We start from the raw sequence: 22,606 nt of genomic DNA on the forward strand, positions 1-22,606 counted from the left end.
TTTGTTTCATGACCTTTTTTTTAAAACTTCAATTGCTAATATTAGTTTTTTTTTACCTGCAGATGACTCCGTGATCTTATTTTTTGTGAAACTAGTTGAATTTTTCAATAGAAACAGCATAGGTGAAAATCATTAATTTACATTAGTGTGTAAGGAAAATGTTTGGTAGGGCTAACCATACCTACCATGCTTCAATAATGTAACAGCAATATTTTGGATGCTTGTTTTTTTTTCCTTTTTGTGTCTTTGTTGGATTGTAGGATTACTTTCTTATTGCCGAAGCAAAGGGGGGAATAACTGGCCGCGATAATTAATTTGTGATGCCTGGTCATCCAGTTTACTGAAGTGGCAGGGGCTCCAACCTGAGCATTAGAAGCAGCCGGTTAGTGAGCAGCAGGCAGCAGCGGTTCAGGGTAAGTGTCTACCTGAGACCATAGCAAATTTCTGCTGACAAGTGTCAAAGGAGAATTACTGGAATCAAGTCACTTTTGGGGAAACCTGCCTTATGAATTGAATATATAGCTTTATTTACTGAATGTAGTTTTTCTGGAGCAGTTTTCAAATTTCATTGTATTTATTAGTTGCAGCATTGTAGATTGTGTAGTTCTTATAGAACAATGCTGCTTTGAAAAGGCTCAAACTGTTTAAGCAGAAGGTCTGAGCTGCAGCAGAAATTGAATTTAGTGTACGCAGATAGGCATTTTTGTTGCAGCGAGAACAATTTACAATGACCAATTAACCTATCTTTGGAAACCCACTTTAAAAAGAAGACTTCTAATTATATAGTGTTTTTCACAATTTGTGTGAATACTGTACTTTTGGAATACAATCAATTATTGTAATGCAGGAGCCAAGCCAGTTTGTACATAGAAAATTACTATAGAAACAGAGATTCCTTGTTAATAAATTCTTAGTTGTTGAATAACTTTGCCTTGGGGACTAAGGAATGTGAAGGGTGACTCGCTTGCCTTTCCAAAGAGTGGTGTGTGATTTTGAGGGGCTATGTCTGGTCATACTCAATGGTGATAAAGCTGAGTATGAAGTTAGTTAAGTTCTGACTTTGAATTGATTCTGCAGTCTTCATATTCAGAAGTATGTGCGTCACCAGTGGGGCAGAGACGTACATTTTAGTATGGGAGCAATTGGCATCTGTTATTGTACTATTTAGAGGTGAAGGAGCCACACTGCCAAGAACCTACCTATTTAACACCTGCCAAATGACAGGACACTTTGCAGTGTCCAGTTAACCTACTAACCAGTACACCTTTGGACTGTGAGAGGAAACCCACGCAGTCACGGGGAGAACGTACAAACTCCTTACAGATGGCGCTGGAATTGAAGTCCGAACTCTGCTCCATGCTGTAATAGTGTCGCACCAACTGTGATCCTACCATGGTACCCGTCTCTGAATTTTGTTTGTTATTTTCTTGTCCCTTTCCCAAAAGTAAGGCAGTCATCTGATAGCTAAGGCTGTGCCAGGCAACTGTAAACAACCAAGACAGGAAATTGCACGTTTCTTAACTGTAGAGTTTTGAAATTGAGTTTGGTTATCTTAAAGATAAAAACAACTTTTAACGTTAATAATAAATCAGAGATCTTCCTTCACTGATTAAACAATTAATATATGAAGATGTTCAGCCTTTTAAGATTTATGTTTAGATATTGATTGCCTACCTGTTGGCTTGTAAATTTATAAAATCTGTATTTGCTAATTTTGTCAAAACACTTCCCAGTTGGTGACAGTTATTATTAACACAGCTTATTTTCCTGCCACAGCTGAGAATGCAAAGTTTGTGGCTGTGGTGGTTTTGACCTGTTAAAAACATTACTCCTCAATCAGGACATGCCCACAGTAACTGAAGTTGTAAGTTGTTTGCTTATGTATGATGTTGATGACACAATAACCCCTGGTAATTTCCCCCAAGAGTAATAAAGTGAACCACATAGTGTGATATTAAAGCATCCTGAAAGAAAAGTATGCTGGTTGTGGATTTTTGAACAGATTCAAAGTTGGTGGATTATTGGATTTCACAACATGCCATGTTAAAGTCAAAGTTTCTGAGCAGAGAATTTTGGGAGGAAACAAGTTATGAGCTGAATGCATTGGTCAATTTGAAATTTCACTGAGTTGTACCCAGTGGTTATAATTGCAGAAGTAATCTGATGGAATGCTAATTTTTCAATGTCTGCATATTATGTGAAGTCTTTTTATTCCTATTTTGATACAGGATAATCTTGTTCTATGCACTTAAGCTCTCGCGTTTTGTTTTTGCAAGTTCTATTACTTATGCAAATTACCACACCTTTACAAGAGGAGTTTTGCTGTCTTTTTCTTTTGACAGTGGGTAAAGACCAGTTGGGTTTGGAAGTAAAAGTATCTTTCTATCTAGGGTGGTTGACATTATTAAATGCCCCCTGACTCCGAATCGATCATTTGTAGATCCTTTACTTAATGCTTTTATCTTGCATATCCCCGTCTGCGGCCTGCATGGATGAGATTGTATTTATTATGACTTCTGTATTCTGAATGTGATTAGTTTTGTATTTTCCCTTGAAAATATTCAACCTAATGCTAGATTCGCTTAATATGCGAAGAAACAAGAGGTTTAATGGAAATTCCCGGCTATTTATTTTGAATTGTTTTGACAGACCTTGACAAATGAAAAGATTGATTTGGAGCACATTTCTAATCTGTTTTGGAATAGTAAGAACTCATAATGATCTTTTTAAACAACAGCAATATTTTACTTTTCACTGTGTAGGTTTTGGGCAATGCTTCCGAATTCAAAAGAGCAGTGAAGCTCGTGATTACCACTGTCTCTTTTAATAAAGATTCAACTGTGCAAGTCTTTGAAGCAACTATCAGGTAAGCCATAGATCTGATCTCTGTACGTACGTAATTTAAATCTTAAAATTTCAGTCGGCCCTTAATCCATTCAGAGAGTAAGTTACAGTTTAACACAAATTTAATAACGCTTTGACTGATTTAATTATAAAGTTTCATTTTATGCCCTTGAATTCTAATTTCCTTAAGCAAAGGATTAGATTTTCTGTTCTGTGAAATTGAATTCAACTAATTTTAAGTGGATCTATTAGATCAGTGCAGGATCATTGCTCAATCTGGAATACAAGGCGAAGTTACACAATCTACCTGTATAATTTGTCCTCGTGTGTAGTTCTGATGAATCTGCTATGTATTGCTGTCAAGTTGGACGCATCTTTGAGATGTGGTGTCCAATTCTGAAGTAACCAGACACGGCTGCAGAGGCCAAAATATTGCCTGCATTTAAAATGGAGGTTGATGGGTACTTAATTAGTATAGGTTTGAAAGGCTGTGGGGAGAAGACAGAAGAATGGGATTGAGAGGAAAAATAAATCAGGCATGATTGAATGGTGGAGCAGTCTTGATGGCTGAATGGCCTAATTCTGCTCCTATGTCTTATGGCCTTATATGGATTGCTATAATGTCTTCCCTTCGCATTTCAGTTTGCTTATGTTGAAGATTAATATTCCAATGGTTGAAGTCCCATTCTGTACCTTATGCAGTTAGTATCTAGGTTTCTCGGCTTCTCCATGAAGACTTACCACTGGATTTAAGTATTGGAGCCTTTTTGGCAGCTAGTGCTCGATGGTTAAAAGTATTGACTAGAAATTATTGAAAGCAAATTTGTCCCATCAAAATTCCTTCCCTTTGATGTATGTCTACTGCTTTTGTTGAATTTGAATCATTGCAAGCACCAGGGTAGGCATATATCTGCCTCCTCTTTTTCTCATAACTTATTTCTAGTTGCAGTTTAACACCATGTTTATTTTGTTACAGGATTTTAGGAAGCCTACTTTCTGCTCACATGATTATAATAGATCCTGCTCAGCCATTTGGAAACATGGTTCCAGAGGGCTATGATGATGAGTTGCTTCATCTAGCTCGTGATTTGGCTGTAAGATTGTTGCCAGCGTTTGAAAACACCAAAACTGGCATTCCTCATCCAAGGGTATGGGCCATTTAATGATTAACTTATAGTTTGTTAGAACTGCAAATAGCTATAAAATTATTTATCATCTTTTATGTTATGCTATTGGATTTCTATATTTAATAACTTGTATTGAATTTAAGGATATTTCTTAGTTGTTAACTATATTACTGTATGTTGGGTGCAAAAGGTGCATGTGTTGCTTGGGAGATCAGCATTATTGTCTATTTTTCAGAGGCCACAAGAAGTCAAATTAGGAAGTTTTATCTCTTCAAACATTATTGATGAAAGCGAGCTTAATATGCTTGATTCCTAATTGCAGGGTGGGGAAAATATATGGGAGAGGGAAAGAAATGAAAACAAATGTGTTCTAGAGAGCTCATGAGATATTAGAACAATCAACGAACTAACCTGTGCCTTGTATACATTATCATGGCTGCTTTTGTATTCTTTTGTGAGATGTATGAAGGGTCACTGCAAGATCACAACTTGTGGGAATCTTCAGATTAGCTATAATACCAGAGTGAAGAGAACAAAAATGTCTGCAATCGCGCTTAGAGCTATGGCACTGAATAATGTAAGAGCCAGTGGCAACTGTGAGAATGCATCGAAGGTTCTATCTGAAGGATATATAAGAAAAGAACTGTTTAAAGGCAGGGAGAGAGAGAAACAAAAATCAGAAGGAAAGGAAATACAGAGCAAAAGAGCAGCAGCTCATGTACTGACAGCACATTGTATTCCTTAGGACAACATTCCGGTCAATATTTTTGGGTAACCAAACTTTCTATTGGAATTGGCTTATTCCAAAGGACAGTCATCAACCTGAAGTGTAATTCCAAAATTCTCAGCACTGGTACTTACTAATTGGCATGTACACTATTGTTTCTATTTCATATTAACAACGTGAGCCTACTTTTTATTTCTTTCACCTGCTATTGTTGACTTAAATTGTATTTCATCTTGATAAAGAATAATTGTATAAAGTATTTTCTGCTTTCTAAAAAAAAATTCCCAGGTGAATCTAAAGAAGGGCGTGCCTTCTAGTTGTCTTAACGAAACCTGCACTGCTGGAGCTGGTTCTCTACTTGTGGAGTTTGGAATCCTTAGCCGCCTCATTGGGGATTCTACTTTTGAATGGGTAGCTCGCCAAGCAGTGAGAGCTCTCTGGAAACTGAGAAGTGATGAGACGGGGCTCCTAGGTAACCCATTTCTCGTGAAACTACAAAAGCTGTATTTTAATGTAAAATAAAGTGGTAGCCCATCACAACATTTTTTTGTCAACATTTTAAAATTTGAATTTGAAATTTGAAGGAAAAAAAAACATTGCTGTATGATGTCTCTACATTTAAATCTGGATAATATAATAATTGACTGAGGCATTTTTAAGGATGGCCTTTCTAAGTGCTCAACACCAGCCTGCCTGTTCCTTGTTGACTTCAGAAAGAAATTAGAGAATATTAATAGCTGCACAAAGACTGAAATGTGAAGTAAGAAATTGCAAGATGTAGTATACTTTAATGCCAAAATGTTTTTACATATCAGTTATCTTATAATTTCGCAATACAGCAGCTGTCAGTTCTTGCTGTTTTCAGTTGAGTGCTCTAAATAGCTTGATCCTGATATGGGTCTTGCAACAGAGCAGGGGTTCCATAAAAGGTCCCAACCTTTTTTATGCCATGGACCCTTACCATTAACCGAGGGGTTTGTGGACCCCAGGTTTGGAACCCTTGCTGTAGAGAGTTGGTGGTTTCTCTCTTTTTTTTGTGTATATTTAATTAAATGAAAATCGTATATCTTGTAGTTGGTACTTCTGTCCATTTTGGATTATACCGTGACATAATATACTACTGCCAGGTATATTTTGCTCTAACTATACCACCCAATATCTAAAATATCTGTGATGGTCTAGAGCTGTGTCTTAGAGATAATTGTAGTATTGCTCTGGTGCACTGCAAGTTTCAGGGTTGTTTGGTTCCTTTTGCTTAAACCCTTTTAACTCTCTTAAACACTGTCCCACCCTAAGCTATTGCTGTTGCCAAACAAGACTGGCTATTGATCTAACTTGTTATAGGGATCTGATCTGCTTCCACCCACCCAGGGATGCCAATACTGTTATGGGGGTCTTCTCCTGCAATCATGATCTGAGAGGCACATAGAGAATCTGTATTTAACGACACGTAACCATTACTGTCTCAACTAAAAAGCATGTGGGGTCACAAACCAACTACCTGTGTGCACACACTAAAATTCCCTGACCCTTCATGAACAGTCAAAGAAGAGAAAAGGTATTACCCGGGAAAAGAGTCTACGCTGGCAGGATGCTCTTTGTGATCCTGATCTCCACGTGTCTGTGAGGTCCTCCTCATCTGTGATGGTTGGTGTTTTGAGGGTTATGTATTTATCGTGTTCCTCATCAGTTGAACTGAGGGATCTCCATCCCATTGGCTCAAGATCACCTGACCTATCTGGGTCATCTTTTTACTGATTCTAGTTCAGGGCTACAACCAATGTTGTTCTATGGTTCCTGCCCCCCACACCGCACCCCCCAGCCTTGTGTATTTGTGCCTTTCAACTGTGTCTGCTCCAAACCAGTTGAGCTAGGCGACCCAGACACTTGAGTTGAATGAGATTACAGATCACTCTTCTGGTAAGTCTGTCACTGTTCATAATAGATAGCTACTGGTCTGAGAATGGTCTCAGGGGTTTAGCAAGCTGAAGCTCCTTGTGTCCACATTGAATCGCTCTGATTGGATTATCCCAGAGAAAGTATCAGTTCAGAGTTCACAAATTGGGGGAAATAAAGACAATTGGTTCGTCTGCTTCTGTCCTTGATTCATCCAGATCCAGTAATTTGTAGACTGTAGTTCTTTCTGGCCACAAACAGTAGTGACTTTTGGTGTTTATTACCACTGTGCTGTTTCGCTGCCGTTCCTGACCTTTCACACTTTATCATTTGCTTTGAATGATCTACACCAGTGTACTGTCTACCTTAGCTAAGGTTTACTAGCTCCTCTTTTGCCATGAATTGGTATCTGATATCCAAGCAAAAAGCTTGACTGAAATACTGTGTGTCCCTTTATGTTTCACTACTTGCTAGAACTTGGAGATAGAGTGAGTGACTATGCATGCACTAAGAGAGAGGCGTTTGATCATAGTAGGATGAAGATAGTTTGCTAAACAATACATTGAAAACTAGATAATTGAATAATAACTGAGCGTATGATGGGAGCTAGACACACAGCCTTGTGCACCTACGCCGATAGAGATTGTGGAGGAGATGCTGCCGATCTGAACTGACTGGGGTCTGCAAGTGAGGAAATGGAGGATTCAGTTGTGCAAGGAGGCATTGAAGCCAAGGTCTTGGAGCTTATTGACTAGTTTTGCGGGGATGATAGTATTGAATGCTGAGCTGTAGTTGATAAAGAGAATCCTGATCCTATGCACCTTTGCTGTCCAGATGTTCCAGGGTTGAGTGAAAAGCTAATGAGATGGCATCTGCTGTGGACTTGTTGCTCTGATAGGCAAATTAGATCTAAATTGCTTCTCGGGCAGCGTTTGATATGTTTCAGCACCAACCTCTCAAAACACTTCATCACTGATGATATTAGTGCTACTGGGCAATAGTCATTGAGCAGGTCACCATGCTTTACTTGGGTATAATTGAAGCCTGCTTGTAGCAATTAGGTACTCGGACTGCCAAAGTGAGAGGTTAAAGATCTCAGGGAACACTCCAGTTGATCAACACAGGTCATTAGTACTTGCTCAAGTCCCCCGTCTGGGCCAGGTGCTTTCACCCTCCTGATGGCTTCTTGCCTATCAGTGTTAGTTCAGAGACCTTGCAACTGGGTGGCTGCAAAACAGGAATTATATTACAGGAAAGTATGTTAATTACATTTGTATTCTTATGATATATATTTGAATTAACTGACAATTTGTGCAGAATTAGTGCTAATCAGTCTTTGGCTGAGGTTCTACTTCATAACTAAGCTGTCATTAGCTGTAACACAGGTGTTCAGTCATGTAATGTGCTATTTTTAACACGTCCTGTGATCTTTTGAAGTTCAAAATGGGTCAAGTTGTGCAATTGTTATATATTTTCTGTGTTTGTGTATGTATACTTGGACATTCAGCTTTCTATCATCTTTTGCTTAGGGAATGTGGTAAACATCCAGACTGGACAATGGGTTGGGAAGCAGAGTGGATTGGGAGCAGGAATGGACTCTTTCTATGAGTATCTTCTGAAATCCTACATATTGTTTGGAGAAAGTGAAGACCTGGAGATGTTTAATGCTGCATATGAAAGTATTCAAAATCATCTGAGAAGAGGGTATGACATTCCTTGTGTACTTAAGATTCTGCGGACAATTATTGTGTTGCTACAGCCAGTTAACCTTGATTTGACTTCTTTAAAAAAAAAATTATGCTGCTAAATACTTTGTTCGTAGCAGATTTCACTTGGTTAGTAAATGCACTGATAGTTCATGTAATAACTGAAAATTTTCATTCGTATTAATGATTCATTGTAAGGAAAGGCAGAACAGTGATGAAAGAAATGTCAGAATAAAAATTGCCATGTCATTATATAAACTATACAGAACTACAAATTAAAACACTGTAATGTTAAATATTTTAAACATTGGGTTTTCATTTTACCTCTGCTTAAATAATAATAATAGTATTCTCCCGTGCCTCACTGGTGCATTGGACAGTACCCTTGCCCTTTCTTTGGCGTTTGTTTTATGAGGCCGAGTTTATAGCTTGACACTCAACCCTGCCAGATGGAACTTGTGCAAGGAGCTGGCTGGATTTGGACCCTGGACCACTTGCCCTGATGTCCATTGCAGATGCCACTAAACCACCAGCAGGTATCTCTGCTTAAAAGCAGTGGATAATTTAAAGGGTGGCACAGTGACTATGAGGTTAGCACTGCAGTCTTGCAGCTCCAGAGATCCAATTTAATCTTGACCTTGGGCGCTGTCTATGTGGAGTTTCCTTGGATCCTCCAGTTTTTACCTACTTGCCAAAAGCTTGCTGGTTGGTGGGTAAATTTCTCTGAGGAAGGAGATAATGGGAGTGCAAGAGGGGAAAAAAAAATGGGCATGTTGTACGTGGGTGCTTGATGTAGTGGACTGAAGAGACAGTTTCCTTGCTGTATCAAACAGGAGTAGGCTATGAGGCCCCTTGAACTAGCTGTTTTTGCTATCTTGGCTCATCTCAATGAGATCTCCTCTCATCTAAATGTCAGTGCATATACTCAATATTGACTTGATTTAACTTTGTAGGCTAGTCCTCTCAGCATAGGACATAATGCAGGGAATCTGTGCTGTACCTGCAAATAAGTCCTGACCTGGATATGAGGACTACACAATACTTTAGTGTTGTCTCTCCAAAAACCCTGCAGAAATACAGCAGGTCTTTTCTACTTAAAATTGCCTGTAGTAAGGGCCATCAGGCTGTTGTTCTTCCTAAGTAATTGCTATATCTAGCTCTCAACTTTCTATACATTTTAAAATGGCATACCAGTATCCCTCTGTATAATTTTATCTCAGCATATAATCAATTATATTTCAGTTGTTCCTATAAATAATACCTTACTCCCTTTTTATGTTCATGCCTACTTGCTGACTTGCTTATCCTGCCTGCATTCCTTCAGAATTTTTCTTCTCACTGGCTGCTGGTTTAATATCATCTGCAGACTGACATATTGCATTATTGCACATCTTTTATTGATGTGTTTTTTGTACATACCTGTGGAACTAGTAAAGTCTGCTGTATTCCTGTGCATGTTCCTACCAATTTGTGTCCTTTATCCTATCCTTTATTTGGGCTAATAGAGTGAATCTTCCTGGGTGAGGCCATCACTTAGCTGTTTAAATTAAAGTCATTCCTGAGTAGAATGAGACAGTGTTACATCAGTGACAGACTTTGCAACTCCCAAGTGAGGCCTACGTCTTGCTGGAACTCCTTAGCGTTAAACTGCACAAATGTTACGGAAGTGTTTTTGAAAAACTGTTAGTCATTTTCAAAAAATGTTCTATCCTCAGCTTTTTTCTGATGTCAAAGCCTGTCAGGTGAATTCTGCAGCAGGGCCTCTACCCTACATTAGTTGAGATCTGATTGGCACTGAGGCCTCGCTCTATGATTGTAGAGTATGGAAAGTCAATTATATCAGCCCTCTGCATTAAATTTGAGTGGGATGCAGGAATGTTCTGGTGACTATGTTATTGGCGATCCTATAAACCCTTAGTTAACTATCTTTGGCATCTTTTTGAAAATGCAGATTACCTAGAGAAGGTTGGAATTTAAGGCAAAGTATTATTAATATGCTAAATTTTCATTGCTTTACCTTAATAGGAAAGGTTATTAGAATGTCTCACTGAAAATGAGCAAATCTGCAGTTTCAGAGCCTGTGGCATCAGCAAAGCTTACCTTATGTTCTGTGCAAAGGCTGAAACTTGCTAATATAGCTATAATTTATATGTGGTTTCTTTAACAGCAGCTTAATCCAATAGCGCTATTTCCAGGAACCAGATGTTATTACAAATACTCAACAATTTATTTGCTTAGCATTTACCAAAGTTCATACCTCTAGAACAAAGGAGATCAGAGGGACCAAAATGAGGCATTTATAGTATAAAGAGTAAAGACAGGGTAGATAACAAATATTTATCCATGGCTGAAACCAGAGAGCCTGGGTTCAAGGCAAAGATTGGGAGATTTTAAGGTGGTCCTAGTTAAGAATTATTTTAATCCAAAGATTGGTTGGAATCTGAACACTCTGTCTGAGGGACAGTGGAGGTGGAGTTTCCTGCATTTAAAAGGTACCTTGATGCCCGTTTGAATTCCTAAGACTTGGAATAAAGGGACAAGTGTTGCAAAATGAAATATATGTAGTTTTGTTCTTGATGGTTGGCATTGCAATATAGGGCTGAAAGGCCTGCTTCTGTGTTGTATGATTCTATGATTATTTACTGAAAGTATAGTCTTTTTAAGGAGCAGAAAAATATGACTTGCATTAGAAACTATAGCAACATTTCAAAATAACAGCAGGAATATTTGTCACAAATTTCCGGTGAGTGGAGGATAATTTCAATCTATATGCTTAAACTCAGTCATTTACATTGCACTCAACAGCTTGATTGGCAGGTTGACACACGACTTTTGTCTGGGATTGGTATGGTGACTACCTATGTAACTAATAGGAAAATGAATAGATTAATTTGGACTATAGGCCACTTTCTAATCTTGAAAGTTTGCCCTTGGTCTCTTCAAGTTAGCTTTTAATGCAAACAGTACTCTCTTAAACATAAGTGATGCACAATTGACATTTTATGGACTGATTTTTCCTGTTCAATGCATGCTATGTCTACACAAAAATTTAGTCTGTAGATCAGAATATCCTGCAATATGGCTCAGTTTTTAAAAGCTTCTCCAGCAATTACTACATAATATACTGTATACTAAAGATTGGGTGATACCTGTGTGATGAACTAATGCCACTTCCTGTGCTGAATACTTTGGTGGTGTAGTTTTAATTATTAGCAAAATAATACATTTGAAACAAATGTTATGAAGTCTGTAATCTCTTCCAGAGTTAGCTTATCAACTGACAGATTGTAGTTTTAAATTTTTATCAATATTTTTTTAACACAGGCGTGAAGCTTGTAATGAAGGAGAGGGAGATCCTCCACTTTATGTTAACGTGAATATGTTGAATGGGCAATTAATGAATACATGGATTGATTCACTGCAAGCCTTTTTCCCTGGTCTTCAGGTATATTATTGATTTTAAAATGAGCATTTTTCTAAACACTTGTAATGTTTCTAAGTGAGCTTTTTAAGGCTAAAGATATTTTTGTTTGTTTTTAGGTGTTAACAGGTGATGTAGAAGATGCTATTTGCCTCCATGCTTTCTATTATGCCATATGGAAACGATATGGGGCTCTTCCAGAGCGGTATAATTGGCAACTACAAGCTCCTGATGTGATGTTTTACCCACTAAGGCCCGAATTAGTTGAGTCTACTTACCTACTATATCAGGTATGATACCAGTAATTTAATGTTATTTTTCACTGCAACCAATCTGTTCAAGAGCTCTTAACTCCCTATCATTATCATGTTATGTTTTGTTAAATACTTTCATGCTCTTCAGACTCATCTGTGTGAGTAAGTATAATAGAATTGTTCCAACACATGGAAGCATTTGGGTTTCATTGTAGTTGGAACAATAGTGTGGAAACGGAGCGAAGGCAGGAGATGGGGCTGAAAGGGAAAATGAATCAACCATGATAAAGTGGCAGAGTAGACTCGGTGGGCTAAATGGCCAAATTCTCCTCCATTATCTTATGATCTATGAAACTCATTGTTGTGTGCCACCTTCAGAAGGGGTGAACAAATAAAGCTTTAGATACACTTGCTCAACAGGATGTACCAGCAAAATGAACAATGCAATAAATAGCATGGTTTAGAGAGGAAATTCAAGAACTTCTGGCTGAAATCCAGGTTAAAATAATGGCCACCCTAGTGATGGAATGATTAAGATCACTGATGTGAAAGTGGAATAAAATATGGGATAAGTGGCTGGTTTCTCAGGAAGGAATTGTCTGGGTAACTTTGGTTTTGAGCTCTTGGCACCTTAAGGTCATGTAATAAGAGCAAATATGTCATTTTGAGTTCCTTGCTTTGGAGATTTCTCATCTGGATGTTTAGTCCTCTTAATTAGATTTTTTTTAATTGCTTGAAATTATGTTATACGTTCATGGAATTTGTAATGTGCAAACAAACTGATCATGAATCTCTGCCAAGCTGCAGTTTATATTAATTTTTGAAGAATGAATGCTGGGATGTGTGTCAGGTTGATACTGTTTAATAAATAGTAACAGTTTGTGAGCAGAAGGAATGATGCTGTAGAGTTATAGCATTTGTAGGCTTACTAACATCTGGGCACAAGCAAAGTTACATTTGTTTGGTGTCGACGTTTCTAGGGTTTGAATATTTTTACAAATAATTTTTCATAATAGATATTTGCCACTTTTGCATAATTTTCATGTATAACTATATCTCAGTGAAAGTTTAGTCCAGAAATTGCAAGTTTGGTCATTTGCACAGTCATATCTGCATCCTTTGCAGGATGTGCTTGTTATCTGTCTCTCCAGTCAGGGAATACTGTAATTGGGATAGATTTCTAGGAAAATATATGCATCCTTTGGAGGACAGTGCCTATATCTACATTAATATACGTTGGATTAAGATTCTACATGAACTGAATTTGCTGAATCTGATTCCACATTACTGCATGTATGGGGCATGGCTTATTCACTTCTAAAAAATTTTTTTTTTTTAAAAATTCCGTATTTTCTCACTTATAGTACAGAAAACTCCTGCTACAGTATAAATCCAGATGCTCTCCTTGACCTGAAACCATTGAATTAACTCAGTTGCAGTGACCAAACACTGCTTTGATTGAGACCACCCAGTTAGGCATGGAATGTTGACCATTATCTTTCTTTTCAAATCTTTTTATTGTATATATAGGAAAAATAACGAGTACTTTGAAGTAACAACACTTACAATGCCTCAAAAAAAACATCATCTTAAAGATTGAAAACAAAATATTGTGATAACAGAAAAAACCTGAGCAGAAAAGTGAGGGGGAAAAAAAGAGAACCCATTAGGTGTACAACCCCAGAGCCATGCGTCATACGAAAAGCTTCTAAAAATAAACATCAAACCGCCAGCAAGAAAAGAAAATATACTAAAAGAATTTACAATTAGATCATGGAAAAATTATAACAATTAACTCAAATGATAATAACGAGCAAATGAGCCCCATCTTTTCTCAAAATCAAATAAAGGTTCAAAGGTTCAACTTCTAATTTTCTCCAAACTAAGACATAGCATCACTTGAGAGAACCATTGTGACAAAGTGGTAGCTGATGTATCCTTCCACTTCAACAAAATGGCTCTCCTAGCTGTCAATGTAACAAATGCAATAACATGTTGGTAAGACACAGAAATACCATGAATATTTTGAGGAACTATTCCAAAAAGCACAGTTAATTAGGTTGTAAATTAATTTTAAGTGCTTTAGAAATTGTTGAGAAAACCGACTTCCAGAACTGTTCCAATATAGAACAAGACCAAAACATATGTGTCAGTGTAGCTGTCTCAGTTTTACATCTATCACAATGACTATCAACATGAGGAAAGATTTTAGAAAGTCTCTCCTTTGTTAAATGATAACGATGTACAATTTTAAATTGAATCAATGAATGGCTAGCACAAATCGAAGAAGAGTTAACCAACTTCAATATCCGCATCCAGTCCTCTGTCATAAAAGTCAAATTAAGTTCCTTTTCCCAATCCTGTTTAATCTTAGATAAAGGATGCTTATCCCATTGTAATCGTAAATTAAAAATTCTTCCAATAGAACCCTTAATCATTCATACTCATAATAGTATCTAACAGGTCAGCCTTCAATATGTAAGGGAAATTACTTAAATATTTTTGTAAAAAATGTCTAACTTGAAGGTATTGCAGAAAGTGTGAGTATGAAAGAGAATATTTATCAATTAATTGTTCAAAGGACATCAATCTATCTTCTTTAAATAAATCCAAAAAAGAATTAATACCTTTATTTTTCCAAGGTAGAAAAATTGGATCACTCAAAGAAGGCTTAAAAAAGTAATTTTGGTAAATTAAACTACAAAGTTTAAATTTTTAAGATTAAAAAAATTGTGAAACTGGAGCCAAATTTGTAAAGAATACTTAATCACAGGATATAAGTATAAATTAACAATTTTATCTAATTGCATAGGTAAAGGAGCCCCCAATAATGAGGTTAAATAAAACTGTTCATAACTTTTAGTTCCAGGTCTACCCAAATTGGCCGATCATTCTTATCAACCCAGTATAACCAAAAAGACATGTATCGCAGATTAACAGCCCAATAATACATTCTAAAATTAGGCAAAGCAAGACCTCCATTCTTTTTCAATTTTTGTAAATGACATTTACGAATTCTTGGTCTTTTATTATTCCAAATAAAAGATAAAATAATAGAATCAATCCGATCAAAAATCTTCCTAGTCAAAAAAACAGGCATATTCTGAAATAAATATAAAAATTTCGGTAGAATCATCATTTTAACTAAATGAATACGACCAACAAGTGAACATGTAAGTGGACTCCAACTGCTAAATAAATACTTCATAGAGTCTACTGAGGGAACAAAATTAGCTTTATAAAGATCCTTATATTTTTTAGTAATTACAATACCTAAATATCTAAAAGGGTCTGAAACTTTAAAGGGAGTATTATCATATATAGAAACAGAATCATTTAAAGGAAACAATTCACTTGTACTAAAATTAATTTTATATCCTGAAGGAATGTTGACCATTATCAATTGTTTCCATAGGACTTTGAAGTGTTAGAGTTTGGCAATGAATTGTATTTTCCGGGAAACCAATTTATAAATGTTAAGTTAAAAATTCCGTATTGAATTTGTGCTGTGAAGAATCAGCATTAATTGATTTGATGCCTTTGATTGTATATCACTTTGTTTTTCTTATCAGGCAACAAAAAATCCTTTCTACTTGCATGTGGGAATGGATATCCTTCAAAGTCTGGAGAAGTACACAAAAGTCAGGTCAGTATTGGAATGCAATTTATACATTGTTCATCTGTGTATGGTGAATAAAGTTCATCCTTGAATGGTGTTTTTTGTAAAAACTTTGAAGTTTAATATTGCTCTTAAATCACTTTTAAAAGCTCCATCAGGATAAAATTTCTTGATTGCTACTGTTAGCTTTTAGATTACTTAACAGTGTAGTTGTAAATATAAAGGTTTTGATTAGGTGAATAAGATTTTATAGGAAATAAACTCGTGTTACTTTTCACTAGATTAGATTCATGAGTCTGAGAGATTTGAATGGATGCAACTGAATGAAGTGACAAATAAGTAGCAATGATGAAGAGCGGAAGGAGAGGAGAATGTAGGAATGTTTTTCACAATCCCTTGCGTTAAGTTTTTGCCTGTCCTCTAATGAAGATTTCCCTAACAACTTGGAGATCTAAGGCATTCAATTGCACCAGGAGAACCCAACCTTTCCCTTCGGCTGGTCATGCTGGAAGAAGGGATCTCCTTACTTTCACAATTTTGAAGATTTCCTTCCGTTTGCTTCTTCCATTAAATTGATTGCATCTCCCAATTATCAGGCTGTGATAAAAGTTTATTGATTTGAATTGTTAATATTGTTCCCTCTAACTTGCAGCACATTTTCAACGTCATTTTTTATTTCAGATTTTTCTTGTTTGCACAATTTTGCTTTTGTGTTACTTAACCGGTAATATGGCCAAGGGTTATCCACCTCCAATAAAAACACACGTCTCATGAATCCTGACTGCAGCACAGTAGCGTAGTGTTCAGTACAACACTCTTGCAGCACCAGAATCCTGGCTTCAATTCCTGCCCTTGTAAGGAATTTGTATATTTTCCCTGCGACTGCGTGGGTTTCCTTCCGGTGCTCTGGTTGCTTCCCATATTCCGAAGGCATATAGGTTAGTGGGTAAATTGTTCACATGAGTGTAATTAGGCAGTGTGGGTTCATTGGGCTGGAGGGGCCTGTTACCCAGCTATATTGTGAAATAAATAAATCATGAAGTTTCTAATTATTTTCTTTTGCCTTGTCTCATACATGTCCTCCCCCTCCCCCGCTGGGTATTAAAGTATGCAACCAATAAATTGTTAGGAGCTCATAATTTTAGGTGTATAAGAATTGTACTTCTGTGGCATACCAATGGTTATTTCTTAGTATATTGCAAGCATCTGATCCTTCCTTCCCACTTAGCCCTCCATTTTTTTCTTTGATCCATTTGGCTTTCTAAGAATCTTTTAAAAGTCCCTAATGTATCTGTGCATTCCATGCGCATACCACTCTTTGTGTAAAAAGAAAAACCTACCTTTGTCCACCTATATTTGCCTCCAATCACCTTAAAAGTATGCCCTCTTATATTAGCTAGTGCCACCTGGGGAAAACAGCGTTGGCTGACCAATTGGTTCTGATCATCTTGTACACCTATATCAAGTGTTCTCTCATCTTTTTTCACTCAAATAGAATAGCCCAAGCTCACTCAACCTTTCCTCTTGAGACATATTTTCTAATTCAGGCAGCATCCTGGTAAATCTCCTTTGCACCCTCTAAAGCTTCCATATCTTTTCTATAATGAGACCATCAGAACTGAACACAATACCCCCAAGTGTGGTCAAACCAGAGTTTAATAGAGCTGCAATTTGTGGCTCTTGAACTCAGTTCCCTAGCCAATGAAGGCCAGCACACCATATGCCTTCTTAACCGTCCTATCAACTTGCACAGCAACTTTGATAGATCTGTGGACATGGACCCCCAAGATCCCTCTGTTCCTCTATGCTGCTAAGAATCTGCCATTGATTTTATAGAACATAGAATAGTACAGCACAGTACAGGCCCTTTGGCCCACAATGTTGCGCCGACCCTCAAGCTCTGCCTCCCATATAAGCCCCCAACTTAAATTCCTCCATATACCTGTCTAGTAATCTCTTAAATTTCACTAGTCTATCTGCCTCCACCACTGACTCAGGCAGTGCATTCCACACACCAACCACTCTGAGTAAAAAACCTTCCTCTAATATCCCTCTTGAACTTCCCACCCCTTACCTTAAAGCCATGTCCTCTTGTATTGAGCAGTGGTGCCCTGGGGAAGAGGCGCTGGCTATCTACTCTATCTATTCCTCTTATTATCTTGTACACCTCTATCATGTCTCCATTCATTCCTCCTTCTCTCTAAAGAGTAAAGCCCTAGCTCCCTTATTCTCTGATCATAATGCATAGTCTCTAAAAACCAGGCAGCATCCTGGTAAATCCAATGCTTCCACATCCTTCCTATAGTGAGGCGACCAGAACTGGACACAGTACTCCAAGTGTGGCCTAACCAGAGTTTTATAGAGCTGCATCATTACATCACGACTCTTAAACTCTATCCCTCGACTTATGAAAGCTAACACCCCATAAGCTTTCTTAACTACCCTATCCACCTGTGAGGCAACTTTCATACTGTACCATCAAGTTTGACCGTCCAAAGTGTTTCATTTCACTTTTCCCATTTTGAACTACATCTGCCCAGCATTGCGTCTTGTCATCCAACATTTGTGTGATCACTGAAAGCTTTCATTATATTATTCATATTTGGGCACTGTACTGTATGAAAGAAACAGTGTTCACTTTTTAGAATAATTGAATTTTCACTTTTTTTTTTAAATTTCCAAGTTCATTTAATTTAATCTCAGTCTCCCTTTCACTATTAAAGTGGCTTTTATTTGGTTCCTTGTAATGCAGTGTGACTTCAAGCTTCACTGTTTGATTACGAGTAATACATACAAAATGCTGGAGCAACTCAACAGGTCAGGAAGCATCTAAGGAGAGGAATTAACTGTCAGTGTTTCAGCCTGAGACCCTTCGTAAATTGTTGCCAGACCTAGAGTTGCTCCAGCATTTTGTGTTTGTTACTCTGGATTTCTAGCATCTGCAGAGCCTCTTGTGTTACTATTTTATTATGAAAACGTTTGTGTACTGCTGTTCTAATAGCTTAAATTCATTTTAGCACTTGCTCTTCACTATTTTCAAACATTTATAGCAAAACTTTTCTGCATACTTATTCCTCGGAAATTATTGTTCTAATTTGGTTGTGTTCTCCTGGGATTTGTGTTGTATTGATTATCCCTTTTCACCCAATTACTTTTTCTAAATCAATACAGAATTGTTGCCAACTGCTTAGCTAATCTCATTCTGGTTCCAGGTTTGTTTCATTGGGACTCTTTAAATTTATCTCCTATCCTTGGGACCTCCTGCTTGCTCCTACCACACTGTTTTTCCTGATACTTATTATATTTTCCATTTGATTTCAACATTTTCTCTATAAGGTATTCTACATTCTGGCACTGGTTAGGTAACAGATCTTTGGAACATAAGCTGCCTGTAGGTCTGACCTGAATAGTTAAATCACTTTTCATGGATGTTTCCTGAAGTACTGAGTGTTTCTAGCGGTTTCTGTTTTTAATTTAGCTCTCCAATATCTGTAGTTTTTATTGATTGGTATTCTTTTGATACTTGTGACTGCAAAGGGTAACAAGGCAGGCCAGTTGTCAGTTCTGATTTTCTGCTATTTGATTGGTTACACTGGACGATAAAGATTTTGCTTTCTGAATACTTTTGAGACTATATTATGGATTTTGGACTGCTGATCATGAAAATCATCATGGAATTTCCCTATCACGCACTGTTTATTTTGTAATCGTCTATATTTGTTATTTCAATTCATAATACAAGTTAATTAAAATATTGCCCACAATGTAGGCTGAAAAGTTTCTGTCTTGTCCAGTAATGCTTGGGCATACTTGGGTAGGGCGGATGCTGCAATGCAGATCAGGTTTTAGAAAGACTGTAAAAGCATCACACACACACTATTCTATGCATTGTGTTACATGTATATCAGTTTGCAATCATGGTGATGTGCATACTCTGCGCACATAGCATATTGTATGTACTCGTAATAAAGTAATTATATTTTCAGGAGTATTGATAACAAAATGTCTTCCCAATGTTGCAATAGCCACAATACTTTCTGTTATATTTGTGACGAGTATACACTTAAATCTCAAAGACGGAGCATAACTCCTCTTATTAAGAAAGCTTATGAGCTCTGTTTTGGGTATAAAATTGGTGACCAAGACAAAACTTAGGCTCTTCACATTTGTTGCATTCCCATTTAGATCCTTCCTTGCAAATCTTGGCACTATCAGTGGCGAGCATAGTGAAAGGTTTCACCTGGACATTACGGTCGTGGAGGGACTGTATCAGGGCAACTGGAATTCATCAATGCTGGCTGATTATTGTTGGGCACTTAAGTAAGAAGCCTTAGACACTGAGTACAAATGAAAATCATCAACAAAACATCGTTAGCTTAGTTAAACTATTGCAAAGCGTCAGCACAGTTACACAATTAAATACATTATATCCAATTAAAATAAATTTCTTGTTTTTCCAAATTCCTATGTGATACAAGTAGTCTGAAATTATGTTTGTGTTCCGTTTCAAGTGGTCTATCAACCACAGAATATTTCTGAGGAAGCAACACTTGAAAAATTTGTTAGGCAGTGTTATATGACATATTGTGGCACTTTAAGTTACTGTTGGCTGTTTTATTTGGAAGCAGGTGTGGTTATGCTACACTTCATCATGTAATAGACAAGTCAAAGGAAGACCGAATGGAGAGCTTCTTTCTCAGTGAGACCTGTAAATATTTATATTTGGTACGTTACCTTTTTAGTAATTTGTTTAATAAAGGTAGTTGGTTATTGCAGTAAAATACTGTTTAATGCAGCCAGTTGTAACCTGGAATACTGGTGCTGAAAGCAAATTCAGTGGAAAAATAATTGGATGAATACTAGAATGGAAAATGGAGTGTGCCGGGGAGTGTGGGATTGATTAAATTGTAATTTCAAAGAAGCAACTTGTTTATAATAGGCCTACTTCTGTGTTGGGTCATTCGATTATCTTATTGTCTGCTAAATCGTCATGGGGAATTGTCTGAAATGTAGTTTGTAACTGAGAAACAGCTGTAGATCAGAGAGAGATGAAACTAACCCCTAATCTTGTCAATGATGGAACATTGTAATTGCAAACTGACAAGTTTACATTGGAAACTTGCACTGTAAAAGAGAACTTCATAATTTCTGGTAGAAAAAAATTGGCGTAAGTGTTTCAAAGGTATGGCATGCACAAATGAAACATTTTTTTTTAAAAAACTTGAGTTTGAAATAATTTTGCTGCATGATAAGACTTGTAAGTTTAGATGCATGCCAGTATGCAAAGTCACAAATTGAGGATTTATGCAGATTTTTCAAGTAAGTCTTGGGATAAGTTGTGTCTCTATCCTTTGTGTAAAGCACCTTACTGTTGTCAACTAAGAGTGGTTTATCTCTCATTTTTGGAATGATTCTCTGTTGTAGGGTATGGGTGCCACTGCTTAGAGGGATTTGATTGCTTGTCTTTGTAACTGCCTCTGAACTGAGTGGATTTTTGGCAATTTCTCTGCTTAGCTCCAGAGTCTCAAAACGGATCAGATGAGAACTGGTATCCTTCGTCAGGGGCTTTGGTGATTCATATGGATTTTACAGCAATTTGTCTGTGCCATGCTACCTTTCAATCTATTTGTTAAATTCAATATTAGTCCAGCTGCCTGGTGGGATTTAACCATTGATTAGTAGTCAAGATTCTGGATAGGACTCCAGTACTTCACTGTCTTGCTACCACAGCTTATCATGCCCCCACATTTTCCTGTCTCTTCACCATGACAATAGTTTCTCATGGTTCTTTTTAAATTGCTTGCGGACATCTCAATCATACCGTAATTTTCCATCTTCTCAAAATTTTGAGCCTAGTCTGTGTAACCTGTGTTCATAACATAACCTTCCAGTCTAAGTGTCATTCTGGTGAATCTGCCTTGTGCTGCTTGCGGATCTAATGCATCTCAAGTGAACTGTGCCAGAAATGACTGCAGTGCTTCAGATGGCATACGGCAGCTCTGCATAGTTATGTATCCTTCTGTGCTCCAGCCTGTCAATAAAAGGGCTCAGTTAACCATATAACTGTGCCCTAAAATTTAGTACAAGACCCTAAACCTCTGCTCATCTGAAGTAGTGGCTTCTTAGAACTTAACACTTAGATCTTCAATATGCAAACTGAATTATCTTTTTCCTATATTGAATTCCATTTGTCACAACTTTGTCACTTAAATTTATCTGTCATTGCAGTCTACTTGCAATCTCTTCTTCTGCCTGTATTTTCTTGTTACCTAACCTTGTGCCGTCAGCAACTTCAGACATGCAAATCTCACTTCCATCTAACAAGCTATAGTGAAAGCAACACACAAAATATTGGAGGAACTCAGCAGGTCAGGCAGTATCTATGGAAAAGAGTCTCTTCCATAAACACACTTTTTCATAGATACCGCCTGACCTGCTGAGTTCCTCCAGCATTATGTGTGTGTTGCTTTGGATTCCAGCATCTGCAGATTTTTTCATGTAGTGTGAAATTAGGTTTTATGAAATAGAAGCAAAAATAGGCCATTCGTACCCTTGTTGCTCTGTCATTCAATAAGATTATGTGCAATCATTTACCTCATTGAACTTTCCTACTGCTGTTAACCTCTTATTTCTTGACTCCTTTATAATTTAAAAACCCAGAGATCTGCTGAACAACTAGATATATATGCATGTTCTTGCTTCAAATTAATCAGTTCCCTGTATGACCTTAGAAGGTTTCCAATTCAACCTTCATAATGATTTCTTGTGTGAAATCTTGTGGAAATTGCTTCAATTTATACAATTATTTACTGCATCTTTTAACCTTGCATTGAAAGGATGAATTTAGTAATTTCGCTTTTGATGTATGTTAATAATGTATGATAATATATTTGAAATTGTTCCTTGAGCTGTTTCTGAATATATCTGTTTAGATCAGACTGTGTTGCTGTTCACATGTTAATGGATTAGATAAAATCAACTTTTAATCTTGTCTTTGTTTTGAATGAATGAA

General features: G+C 37.1%; 1 protein-coding gene across 2 annotated transcripts in view; it reads left to right on the forward strand.

Annotated features, from left to right (window-relative positions):
* The window catches only part of edem1 (ER degradation enhancer, mannosidase alpha-like 1), a 41,322-nt gene that overhangs the window by 15,154 nt on the left and 3,562 nt on the right, over window positions 1-22,606 (forward strand). The window contains exons 3-10 of one of the 2 annotated variants that reach the window (XM_063067867.1): window positions 2,763-2,866; window positions 3,821-3,992; window positions 4,987-5,170; window positions 8,124-8,298; window positions 11,625-11,745; window positions 11,841-12,011; window positions 15,548-15,621; window positions 20,223-20,319. In XM_063067867.1, coding sequence (XP_062923937.1) covers window positions 2,763-2,866; window positions 3,821-3,992; window positions 4,987-5,170; window positions 8,124-8,298; window positions 11,625-11,745; window positions 11,841-12,011; window positions 15,548-15,621; window positions 20,223-20,319 — 1,098 coding nt within the window. The remainder of the gene's footprint in view (window positions 1-2,762; window positions 2,867-3,820; window positions 3,993-4,986; window positions 5,171-8,123; window positions 8,299-11,624; window positions 11,746-11,840; window positions 12,012-15,547; window positions 15,622-20,222; window positions 20,320-22,606) is intronic. The other variant, XR_010020422.1, reaches the window with a different exon arrangement.

This window comes from Mobula hypostoma, chromosome 15 (genome assembly GCF_963921235.1).
Source record: "Mobula hypostoma chromosome 15, sMobHyp1.1, whole genome shotgun sequence".
NCBI classification, from domain to species: Eukaryota; Metazoa; Chordata; class Chondrichthyes; order Myliobatiformes; family Myliobatidae; genus Mobula; species Mobula hypostoma.